Raw genomic sequence first — 12,898 nt, 5'->3', positions numbered from 1 at the left:
CATTCTACTCCAAAAAAATATAAATTCCATGAGGGCAAGGAATTGACTTGTTCACTGCTCTTTACCCAGAGTTCAATCATGTGTTGAATGAGTAAATCATACTTACTACTCTGTGTTACCTTACATCCTTATCATTATTGGACTCATGTCTGTCTCTCTCATTAGACAGTAAGCTCCCTGCAATAGAAACCATATTTGCCCTGCTCGCCATTGTATCCCCGTAGTTACACCATAACAATATGTACTGAATAAGTTTTATTACAACCACGTGAAAAAATCATGCCCCATATTTTTACTGTAAGCATTTCTGCCGTAAACATCTTTATGGCAAACATTTTCACTGTACAACTAATTGGCCATAAGGCAATTTCACCATAAAAGACAACAAAACATAAAAGAGGGACATTAAAAAGAACATGACAAAACATGAAAAAGTAATCACAATACTAAAAAGACTTTACTGTGAAAAATTGAAAATACGTTGTCTTCAAATTCTACGTTGCATATTTATAACTGAGTTTGTATTGCATTGTGAAATCCATGCAACACCATCTTATGTCGCAACAAGCTGTTGTATCCAAATTAGCTGCAGAACCGAATTAATGCTCTGGAAGATTGTTGTGAATTAATAACTGTCTCTTTTGTATTTCCCACAGTTTGGTTGACTTTTGGTTTTAATGGATGGGAAGGATAACTAAGCTCAATGAAAGATTTGCAAACTGAGATGTTATTGTCTAGTGTAGAATGCAACCCAGCTTTACTGTAGTTTTACAATCTGGTTGTATACATAGTTGTTATCATCTACTATTTTAAGAGTAGCACATCTACTCCTCACCGTAGAGACCATTATGAGGTTTAAGACTGATATAATTTAAAATGAGAGTACTGCAAGAACTTTGTCAATGGAGAAATGATACCAAACTGATAGCTAGTTTAAATACATACATCTACCAAATGTAAACCAAACTGTCAACCAGTTATTTTATCTTTTGAGGTAAAACTGCCTTATGGCCAGTTAGTTATGTGGCAAAAATGCTCACTGCAAAGGTGTTTACTGCAAAAATGCTTATGGCAAAAATACCTAGAACCATGAAAAATGCAGAAGTAAAATCACACAAAAAGGGCAGTAGGATTGTGTTAGGATTGTGAAAATGTGACTGATTTTTTTCTCTATCTCCAAGAAAAAATTATAATGGAAAAAATACAATATAAATAAAAATTCACAATTAAACAAAAAGAAAATATAGGTCTACATATTGTACTTTTTGAATACACATAATTAAAAAGCTAAAAATAGAAATGACACCTGTAATTATTTTACTCTAAGAGATCAGGTGTTTTCATTTTTTTCTCTAGTATGTCCAAATGGGTGCATCATTTTCATATACCTTATAATCATAGATAAAATGTATTTTGTTTTTCCTGCTTCATGTTAGGTCACATGCATTTTTCCAAGATATTATATTGCCTGCAAAATTATTTTTAGCAACTGCATAATGTTCCATTAAATTAATGTACTTTGGGAGTACATTGGAAGTTAGAAAAGAAACACACAATGATGCATATGTATACAAGCATGTAATGAGTGCTTGAAGCGGAATTAAGTGGCATGATTATTTTAAAAGAGAGTCAGTGTTACATTGAGCCTTTAGAAAAAAATATATGTTTAGTAGAGAGTTCCTAGGTCAGGTAGCTTTACTGTCCTCCGAAATGAGGTGGATATGTTGAGAAGTGGAGGTGGGAGTGCTACTGAATGTGAAGTTCTTGTCATTTGGTTGGGCTTCAGAGAAGTGGAGGTTGTGTACAGATGTAGGACATTAAAAAGTGAGGTGTTAATTAGTTGGAGGCCGCCAGTACTGGTTAGCTGCAGGTACTTGTGGTCTCTTAGTCTTTTAGTAAGGGAAGTAGCAATGGAAACAGGAGTGACCAGGTTTCAGAGGGATGGCAATGGCAAAGTGAGATGCACTAGGGCAAATTATGTGGGCTGGACATAATGATTGCTGCCTAATGCTTTTCAAAATGCAAGTCTGGGCAGGATGTCCTCTGGCTTTCTTCTCAGTTATTTTATAAAATGACAGTATCATAGCCCCAAGCAAGAGCCTGAGTTGCAACTACCTCAGTTCGTTGCCTTTAACTCAAAATTTGCCACTCTGCAGCTGTCTTGCTCACCACATTCTTAGTAATACAAATTCCCTAACACTTGTGCTTCACAGAGGACCCTGGATAAAAGGCAGCCACTGTGGAGTCACATGAAATTTTTTCCAAAACAGCAGAACTTCCCAAGCTTGGAACCCAATAACAAGCCTGGCTTTTTCCATCAGTGCTATGCCAAACTGGCTGTTTTAAGAGAATTGTCATCATATTCTTCAAACTCCTCTTTCTGCTCTGCTTGCCTCAGTTCAGGACTGACTCTCTCTGGTTTGAGCACCTCCCATTTCCAAACATTTCTTGGGTGCCTCTGTAACAGAGCAAAATGATGGTCTGTAAAGAAGAGTCACAACCAATGACTTAGAGCAGCATTTTTATTTGAAAGAAGACTAAGCAGGGGAGGGGAGGGAAGAAAGAAGAAATAATGATAGAATTTCAGTTCTAGTATTCTGAAAGTGGAGGTCAGACATATCTGTACTCTGGATTTCCTTTTCTATCTATATCAAATCACACCATCTCTTACTGAGCATAAGCCCCGTGCTCATTCATGGGCTTTTGTGTTTTTGTGTTTAAAGAATTCTATTATCTAAGACCAGTACTCTCAATAATTTATTTCTGTATATAGCTTTTATCTTTGACCACTGGATGGGCAAGTAAGGACCTTATCTGTTATATTCATTGTTTAATCCCTATTGCTTATACAGGGACTGGTACATGGACTTTGTTCAATAAACATGGATAAATGAATGAATGAATGAATGAATGGGTAATCAGAATTAAAATATTCTAGTCTCTTCATTTCATTAAAATATCATTTACTTGCACTATTAGGTCAGGTTTACACAATGTTCAACTCAGGTTGTTCTCATCAACTTGATTATTTTAAGTACTAGAAAAAACTTTTAGATTGTCATTTGGCAGAATACAGCTAATACATATACACAATGGTCAAAAGGAAATTCTGAGTTGAGCCAATTTTTTCACCTAGACTTATAGTTTATGTATCTTCTCTATTAGGTAAAGTTTAGCCCAGCATATGAGTTTGCACTTGATGTGAAGAAATTTAAAGCTATTTGATATTTTTCTTTATTTCAGCAAACTCCAGAAGACAAAGAGGGACATCAGATGGCTTCAAGGAGTGACTGGTGAATGGTTCGAAGAAATTCAAAGAAAAAAGTTTTGCAATGAAACGGATGTTAGCCAAATGTTAAAACAACCCCTTACATACAGGCTAAGGAAGGGGATGGCAAATGGTGAGAAAAAAATTTACATCTAATTTTTTTTTTCTTATCAAATAGTATTATAGCTAATGGTTCAATGGATCTCCAATTTAAGCAATCTGTATTTAGGACTATTTTTAATTCACCAGGTAAAAAAGTTTTATAACATAATACACAATAAAAAGAGTGAACCTAAAAATGTGCTATGTCTGAGGGGTATGCTTATTTAAGAACCAGGCAAGATAGCATAGTGGTTAAGAACACAGACATCAATATAAAAGCGGGGGTGAGGGGCCTGGATTCAAATCTCCACTCTGTCTCTCTAGTCTCTATTCCATCAGAATCCATGTGACCCTGTTCAAGTTACTTAGTTTCTATAAATCTTAATTTTCTCATTTTTAAATGGGTATGATAATACCTATGTCATTGGGCGATCGTGAGAATTAAATTATATGTATGAAGTACTGAGCTGGAACACAGTAAGGACTTAAATAACTGGGGTGATGATGCAGAAGGAGGGGAGACAGAGGAGCAGAGGGGAAGGGGAAATGAGGATGAGGAGAGAAGGGAAGAGGAAGGTGGTAGAAGAACTGCTGTTCTTCTGGTAGTTTGGTAACTTGAACCCTGTAAGTGAGTTCGAATAAATGCCTTCTTTGGCCATTCTAACTATATGACCACCACCATTTGTTTACCTTCATCAATCACTTTTTTTAAATCTGTAAATGAGGTTAATCAAACCTGCTTTCACAGGACTATAGTGAGAATAACAAAGTGCATTAGAAATTATAAAATATAAGTATAAAGTATCTTTCTACCAACAGTCACACTGATTGTTTTGCTTATATGTTACTAACATTAGTAACATCAGGAAACATACAATATTTCTAAACTTATATATTGACAATATTTTGCAGCTCTCATAATGTACAAATCTATCTAAAAAGATTCACATTTTAGATATTTAGATTAACCCCATATATACGATAGTGACTTTCCCCTTACCTTGAATTCCTCTAATATTCTAAACTCAGCATGTCCAAAAGTAGTACAATATTATGGACTTTATATATGTTGATGTTGCCTTAAATTTTAATACTCATGTATAAAACTATATATTATCTATACATATATATTATACATATTTATATTACATGCATACACATGTAAACCATATACGTAGCAAATATGCATACATAGAGATAGATTTTTGACAGGAATAAGAAATGCTCTAAATGGCTTAATTTCCTTTTCCATTACTTTCTTTGATATAAAAGTTATAGTATCTATCACTATGTTTTAAAGTACTAAAATAACAATTTCTGAAGGACAGGGTGGTTAAGAACTACATGAAAACTGAATGAGGTACCTGACACCTTACCTCTGGTTTTGGATAGCCATGGGGAAGACATGTTGAGTGAGATTCACGTAGCAGGTGTGAAGGAAGGGTTTCACAGAATTGCGGTCCACAATGCATATTGAAAGACTCCCTGGTCTTTATGAGGATTTTCTCTACTCAGTAGAATTATTGTAGGCTCAGGACTCCCCTTATTTCCTGAGGTCTTCGTATGGGGATGCCTGCTGCATCTCTAGACTACATAGAAGAAAGAGGGAAGAGAGTGAACCCTTAGTTCTCTGAGATTTATTTACCTGGAAATATTTTAATGATACAGAATTTTTACAATTCTCTTTTAGATCCTCTGGAACGACAAACATCGAGATTGAAAAATATACCTAATCAAGGAAACCCAACATCCGTGCCCTCCCGGCGGAGTTTCAGATCATCATTTGCTTCCCTGTTCTCATTCAGAAAATCTAGAAAGGAGACTTTAGAGCTTCAGACACTGCGACAGAAAGGGTGAGTCAAATTCAGATCATGTGATAGCTCATTAGTTACTTGATCCCAGAAGCCAGTAACTTGCTTTGTGTTCAGAATGTTTAATGTTTGTTCCTAGAATTTAAATTCAGATACGAACAAAGGAAACGGTACTTAGTGTGCAGAGGGACAAAGTCCTAATGAAACCATGAGACTTGGCTCACCTGAAATGCAACTTCTAACCAACTGCACAGACCCCATGTGGTGCGCTTGGTGAATGATGGGTTAAACATTGAGAAATAATTACGACAATTTCTCCACAGCTCCAAGAGCCTGGACTATGCCCCGGTCAGGAAGCTATATTCGAGTCAAAACTACTTCTTTGGGGAGTACGTGTGTCTGGGGACACAAAGAGAGATGAGGTACTAAATGAACATAAATGAAATGATCAAAGAGAGAGGAGAAAAATCAGAGCTATTCTGATGTCAGTGCCCAGAATTTAAACCTAAGGTGAAGGAGGGGAAGCTTTGGGGGCAGTGGAGGCATAGTTCTAGATGATTCCAGTTTAGAACTGTGTAAATCAGTTCATCTTGACTCATTATGTCGTTAGATTTTTCGTGAAAAACAAGGAGAGCTTTGCTTCCGCTCAGTTGAGCTGACTGCTAAATATTTTCAGCACATCTTCCTGGTTGAAAAGCTTCCCACCCTCTTAAGGTGTTGGCTTGGCACGTGATGTGTTCCGTGCGTGCTGGTCAAACCATTAAGAGTGCATTGCAGTGCTTAAATAAAAGGTGTTGGAGGTCACTCTTGTTGAAAAACAATAAGCAGCAAGCAGCTGGTGGGGCGTGTGATGAGGCTCCCGGACTTAGCAGAGTTTTTTCCTCTCCTCTTGGGTGGATGAAAGGTTTTTTTGCTTCTATTTTTCACCGGAGGCTGTTTTTTCTTTGATGAAATAATGAAGAGCTGAACAAAATGTAGATTTATGTGACTGTCTCTACCAGAGTCACTTACAAGCAAACATTCTTCAAATAGGTGAGTTCTTTGTGAAAATGTTTGAAACATTAGTATTACTCTCATTTGGAAATTGAAAATTGAAAAATATTTCCTTTGTTGGTAAAATTTCTCTTGAGAAAAGAAATATTCCTAATGTGTTGTGTAGCTGGGACTTGTGATATAATTTGTGTTTTAGGTGATTTTTTCTTAAAGGCAGAGTTTTATATAGCTGAACAATCTAACATTAGTAAACTAGGAAAAGTTGAAAAACCTGTTACCTCTGTGGACAAGTCATTTCCAAGCCCATATTGCAAGTTACTGCAAAAGTGGATCAAAGAAGATAAAAGATCTATAATCTTCATTCTGGGTGTCACGTATTTTAGTTATAGACCAAACTGAAAAAAGAATTGAAACTCTTGCAAAATTCTGTTTAGAAAACCATCCCTCTTGTAGATCAAAATGATTTTTAGCTAACTCTCTTAACCAGATGAACCGAAACATATAACACAGCATGCAGAAATTAAACAGATTTCATCATTTAAGTATATGTGTATGTTTAGCAGTTTTCAGAATTTCTCATCTTTAAATACATTTTACTTTTAAAATATAAATGGCAAAAATATTTGTTCATTATGCTGGTGCAGAATATCATGAGGCAGATTTTTTTACTTCTGAGAGGTTTTAGAAGATAAAACGTAAAAATATATCCAAAAAAGACATATTTTTAAATATCATTGTGACCTAAATATTTAGATGTAAATCTTGAATGTGTAGGAGGTGGGGCGGGTTAAGGAAGCATACTATGGTGGGAATATAAGTTCCAAGGGGCTCTTTAAAGTAAAACCGAACTTTCTTTGGAAGTTCTGATCTTTCAAAATACAAAATCAACCTTCAAAATGCAGACTCTGATTCAGGATCTCCTCCTTGCCTAAGAGTGCACTGGGAGGAACTGACAAAGCGCCCCAGGGAAAGTGCAGTCATTCTCTGCCAGGTTTCTATTTGCTGAAGTCATTAAGGTTTGACTCTGTCACACTGTTGCTCTGGAGAACAAGTCAGCAAAGCAGTTTATGGGATCTTTTGCAAATCATAGTAAGAGAACCAACCTCTTTTAGTCAAATCACAGCCTCTGTTCAGCCCTAAAAGAGTTGAGCGGCAGAGAAACTTCCTCTTTTAAACTATGGTTTAACTGAGAAATGACACTGCATAATGGGTAATTCTCCTCAGGGAAAAAAAATGGACTTCATCATTTCACCAGATATACTCATTCATTTTAAAAAGCCCAGCTAATAAAAGTATATGGTATGTTTAAGCTTTGATTTCCTATTACCAGTGAATAAAAATCCATGGGAATGTAGTGACTTCATGAATTAATAAAAATGCAAAAAGTTTTGCTATTTCAGCTTTAAATCTGACTAGTTTCTCCTCCCAAATTTATGCACTTCTCACATTTTCCCATTATTATTTTAATCCTATTTATAAATGATTGAACTGTGCCCTCTGTGACCCCACCCTAACCCCAGGAAAAAAAGAAAAATATTTTCCATTCCTGTTTTAATTGATTTATTGCTAACCAATAAATTCAAGAATAGTATATATGTTTTACATGTATCTTCCCCCCAACATTTCCTTGTAAGTCATATTTCCTCATGTCTTGCTATGGGACATCTAGTGCCTGTGACGTGTAGCACTCAGCCCGCACCAAAAACTTTCAGTAAGTCCACTGCCTCACAAATTCCTTTCACATAGTTCAGCAAGTACCCGATAGTATATGTCATGAACTTAAAAATGCAGTGTTCCTGGCTGTCAAGTAGTGTCTACAGTTGTCCCTTCCTTATTCCAGACCCCCGGTTAGTTCAGTGATGCCCTCCCCACCATGAATAGGCGATGTGCGTGCCACTCTGTTTTGTGCTCCAATATACTCCACAGTGAAGTCACCCCTTCAAAGGTGACTTACCATCACGTCCGCACACATTCTCAAAGCTGTGCAGCCATGTGTTACCAGTTCATTACAGTGATTTCAGGGTTGTGGACTTTTGCCCCCTACTCTTATCACTGTTGTAATCCCAAGAGCTAGGTAAAGTGCAAATACAACTAGTTCGTAAGGCTCCTAAGTTACATGTATGGTTAAATTTAATACAGCTGAAATTTACTGGATTTCGTTAACCAATGGCACCATAAAAATAAATAAATAAGTTTAAAAATAATAATAAAAAAATAAAAATAAATAAATTTAAGATTGCTTTCCTTTGAGGATCATCACAGCGCTCGGCATATAGCACGTGTTCCTTACATGGCTATGATTAGAGAGTGACAGCTGATATCCTGGAGTGAGTGTGCATGCCTGTCCACTAGCCTGTCCCTTTAGGGTAATTTTTTCCCCTTGAGATGCAAAGCGCTTTGGTGGCTCCACCCAGCTGCTCTTCTGACAGACCCAAATTTGTCTGATCCATAGCGTACGCACAGCTTAAGCAGTCCAGCTGCAGCCTCAGTTTACATAAGCAAAAAGTTCAAATACTATTTTGGAAAATTAAGAAGACATTATTTTCCTGGATTCTGGTTGGTTGTTATTTTGCTTTCTCACACACTACAAATGTTTTACTGAGTTCTCTTCCGCTTTGCTAGTCTAGTGCCTATGCTTGAGTTAGAAGACACAGAAAACTAAGACACCTAGATTGAAGAAGTCAGTAAGCAAGAGCCTTCCTTGGAAATGGTCCGCACCAGGTGTGGTGTCCATAGATAAGTAGCAGGGCTGTGGTGACAGGAGGGAGAAGCAAGACAAGGAGAATGTTTTTGAGTTTCATCCTGGTGCCCAGTGGTTCCCAGTTGAGCTCGGTGACCATTGTTATCATCTTATCAGCAATTTAAAAATAAGGACAGATAATCAGGCCCCAGCCTAAAGATTCTGATTCAGAAGTTCTAAAATAAGGAACAGGGAATTTTATTTTTAATAAATAAATTTATTTTTAATGTAATTTATTTTTAATTCTCCAGGGTATTTGGATATTCTGTCAGTTTTGGGAACCACTTCAGCATGGCTCCCATTCCCCCTATGCTAAGGGCTGTCAAGAGTACCTGGCGTGGGTCCCAGTAGCTGAGGTGATAGTTTCTTTTTAATTTACTTACTAAGCTTTTATTAAAATCCTACTCCGGATCAGGTATTGTGTTAGTGTTGGAGATAAAATCGTGAAAATGAAACCGAGCCCCTGCCTGGAGGACTTTATAATCTAGTAGGGAACACCAGATTACTGGTGGCTGGGCAGCAGGTACACCACAGATGTGCTCATCACATCATGACCATCGTGGATTTGTATATTTATTATGGCGGTTTGCTGGCAAATGACAGTAAGGGTTTTGAGGAAGAGATGCCCTTTAGAACTCACACAGGGATACCATCTGGCCTCACTGTAACCTGGGTGACAGACAAGTGCCCTAATTATGGTGAGTGCTATGGTAGATACATAGTATTCCTGCCATGAGAACATACAGAAGAAGCACTTAAGTTGGACTGGAGGATCCAGAAGTCTTCCTGGAGGAGAGCCAGTTTTTGATGGGCACACAGTACTGAGCTGGGCAATTAAAGAGTCAGGATGTTCCACGAGGCAGAGAGAATGACACAGCAAAGGTACAGAGACTGGAAAAAGCAACTCATCTAGGTAACTGAGGTCCAGCAACCCAGTGTAAAGTGAGACTGATAAGAGATGGGGTTGGGAAGTTGGCTGAGGCTAGAACGTAGGGACCTTATATGTGCAATGCTAAGGAGCTTGAACTTGATTGATCCTGTATACAGCCGGGAGCCATAAATCACGTTTTGAATAATACCATTATTTTCATTATATATATATATTTTTTTCATTATACACACACACACACACACACACACACACACACACACACACACATATATATATATACACATTCATATATATATATATTTGATATTGATCCGTGTGTATATGTGTATATATCAGACAAAACCACACATGATCCACTGGACAAACACTAATATTTTGGTGTATTTCATGTGTGTGTGCATGTGCATATGTAAGTATTTTTTCTATTGGTGGTTTTTAAACAGAGAAGTGACATAATCAGATTTTCATTTTAGAAAGGTCACCTTAGCTCACTGGTTCTCGACCAGGGGCAATTTTGCCCCGAAATGACATTTGGCAACATTTGAAGATGCTACCAGTTTTCACAACAGAAAGGTAAGTGCTTAGACTAGCATCTAGTGGGCAGGCTTCAGAGATGTAGCCGAACACCCCACAATGCATGCGGCAGACCACCACCCCAAAGTGCCAGCAGTGCCAAGGCTGAGAGACTGTCCTAGCTGTAGCACAAAGAACGGATCTGAGGGGGCAAAACTCGAGTCGAATAGATCACATAAGAGACTAATGAGCTGGTAGTGGCCCGAGCTCAGGCAGCAGCAACGAGAAGGGTGAAAACAGACAGATTTGTGCACAGTTTAGAATGTAGAATCATGAGAACCTGGCAAGTGGATGTGGTGGGTGAGGAAGAAAGAGGAGTGGAGGTGAACTTTCCACTCTGACTTAGGAAACTCGATTGATGATGGTGAAGAATACAGGAGGAGGAGCAGATGTGATGATAAAAATGAAACACATTTGCTCATTTATTCAACGAATACTGCTTAAGAAATGCCATGTGCACTACTATGGAACAAAACTATAGCCCCTGGCTTCACAGGCCTTAGTTGTATGAGGACAACAAAAACGAAACAGAGAAACATGGACTAAGTGCTAAGAAGGGACAGTTCTGTATGCTCTGGGAGCATGTTTTGAGGAATGTGTATCTCAGAGTCTGGGTAAGTCTCCTAGAGGAAAATGACATTTATAATGATTCTTCAAGGATGAGCTAGTTATCCAGGCAAACAAGTGGTAGAAAACTATTTCAGGCAAAGGGGCAATAAGTGCATTGGTTCAGAGGTGTGACAAATGCCCTATGGCAGAAGACATAAAGGAAGGTGACATATGAGGCCAGAAAGTATATGCAAGGACTAGACGATATAGGGTCTTCTGAATGTAAAGAAGAATTTGAACTTTCACCTGAGTGCAAATGCGAATCATCAAAATGTTATGGAGGGCGTGGCATGTTTCAGTTTATATTGATCACTCTGGCTAATGTGTAGAGAATAGATTGGCTTGGGACAAAGCCTGAAGACCGAAGGACAGTGAAAGAACTATTGCAATAATGAGATGATAAATGTCTTAATGAGGGAAAAGGCAAGGAGAGAGAATTCTGAGTTTGAATCTACAGGATCTGTTAATTCATCAAATAGGAAGGAGTGGGTGTGGAAAGAGGACATGGAGGGTCTGAATTGCCTGTGGTCACCCAAGTGGAGCTCTTTAGTGGCCAGTAATTAGAGTACTCCACCAGCACTTAGGGAAAATGACCCAAGGTTTTAGTTAGAAAAAAATATTTTTTAAAACGAATATTCTTGAGCCACACTCTAATCTACTGAAAGAATTTCTGAATGGTATCTGCAAAGGTATAGAAACAAGAAAATATTTTTTGGAGGTAGAGTAAGTCTGGTAAGTCTAGCATACAGGTACCTATAGATGAGTGGAGTGTGGGGAGATAAAGATTGATGAGTGAGGGGAGGTGTCTGGGGGTCTGTGCCATGTTAAGATTTTGGATAATAGCTTGGAAGATTTTAAGTAGGAAATTGATAAGATCAAATTTGCATTTTACTTTATTTTATTTTTTTCAAGGTCCTCAGTTTTTATTTTTTTAATTAATTAATTTTTTTATGGTGACATTAGTTAACAAAATCCAGTAAGTTTCACCTGGAAGTTTGCATTTTAGATAGATTTTTCTATTAATGGTATAAAGGGTGGATGGAGTCCAAGAAAGAAATTATGGAAGTTTAGCATAAGGCAGAATGAGTGAAGCTGGAGAAGTGTGGACATATGGGGGAGAACTTTAAGACATGGCATCAATAGGATTTAAGAGTAATGCAGATGAGGTAACTTTGTAGCCCTTGAAATCGCCAAGTCCAGAAGATTTTGCCAGCAAAGCTTTCATGATACCACTGTTGCTTTTATTCATGCTATAAGTGGAAGCCATTCACATCAGAAACGTAAAGTAAGTTTTAGGAGGGCCTGAGAGTAAGTGTAGAGACTCTGGGCCTCCAAGCCAGCTGAGTCCTGTCCTCTGCTTTCTAAATTCACAACCCTTGCATACCCTCAAGGAGCTTGCATCCACTGGCAGCACACTCTGTCCCAATTGTGCTCAAGGCATCCTCTAAAGTCACATCTTCCACCCACTTGCCACTCTCAAAGACTGATTCCAGCCCCTGCTGCCCTCACTCCAACTCAAGCCGGGGGAACTGTGTGGGCCCACTGTGAGGGCTGCAGCCCCACTGGGCTTGGAAGGAATCTTAACAATCTGACATGTTCTCTTGGCTTCCCGCAAATTGAATTACTTGCCAGTCTCAACACTCCTTTGCTCTTCCCATCTTCAGGCTTTTGCTCATGCTGTCTTTCCCTCTCATTCCAGTTCAACCACCATCTTCTCCCTGTTGCCATCCTTGTTTATCTCTAGGAAGTGCTCACAGGCCCCTCAGTGCTTTTTACTTACATCTCTTTATTGTCCTTATCACCTCTTGTCTTATATTCCAGCTCTTTATGTAGCTAACCTTCCCTATTGCAAAAGCTATCAGAGAACAGGGTCCCTACTGCAATCATTTGTTTCTTCCAAAGCACTCAAA

At 38.1% G+C, this 12,898-nt stretch overlaps 1 protein-coding gene across 1 annotated transcript in view; it reads left to right on the top strand.

Annotated features, from left to right (window-relative positions):
• EXPH5 (exophilin 5) overlaps positions 1–12,898 on the top strand; it is a 70,740-nt gene that overhangs the window by 41,081 nt on the left and 16,761 nt on the right. The window contains exons 2-3 of the mRNA XM_006913433.1: positions 3,244–3,401; positions 5,061–5,223. Of these exons, the coding sequence (XP_006913495.1) occupies positions 3,244–3,401; positions 5,061–5,223 (321 nt within the window). The remainder of the gene's footprint in view (positions 1–3,243; positions 3,402–5,060; positions 5,224–12,898) is intronic.

The sequence above is a fragment of the Pteropus alecto genome, unplaced genomic scaffold (genome assembly GCF_000325575.1).
Source record: "Pteropus alecto unplaced genomic scaffold, ASM32557v1 scaffold385, whole genome shotgun sequence".
Taxonomy (NCBI): domain Eukaryota; kingdom Metazoa; phylum Chordata; class Mammalia; order Chiroptera; family Pteropodidae; genus Pteropus; species Pteropus alecto.
This window is presented reverse-complemented; position numbering and strand designations above follow the sequence as displayed.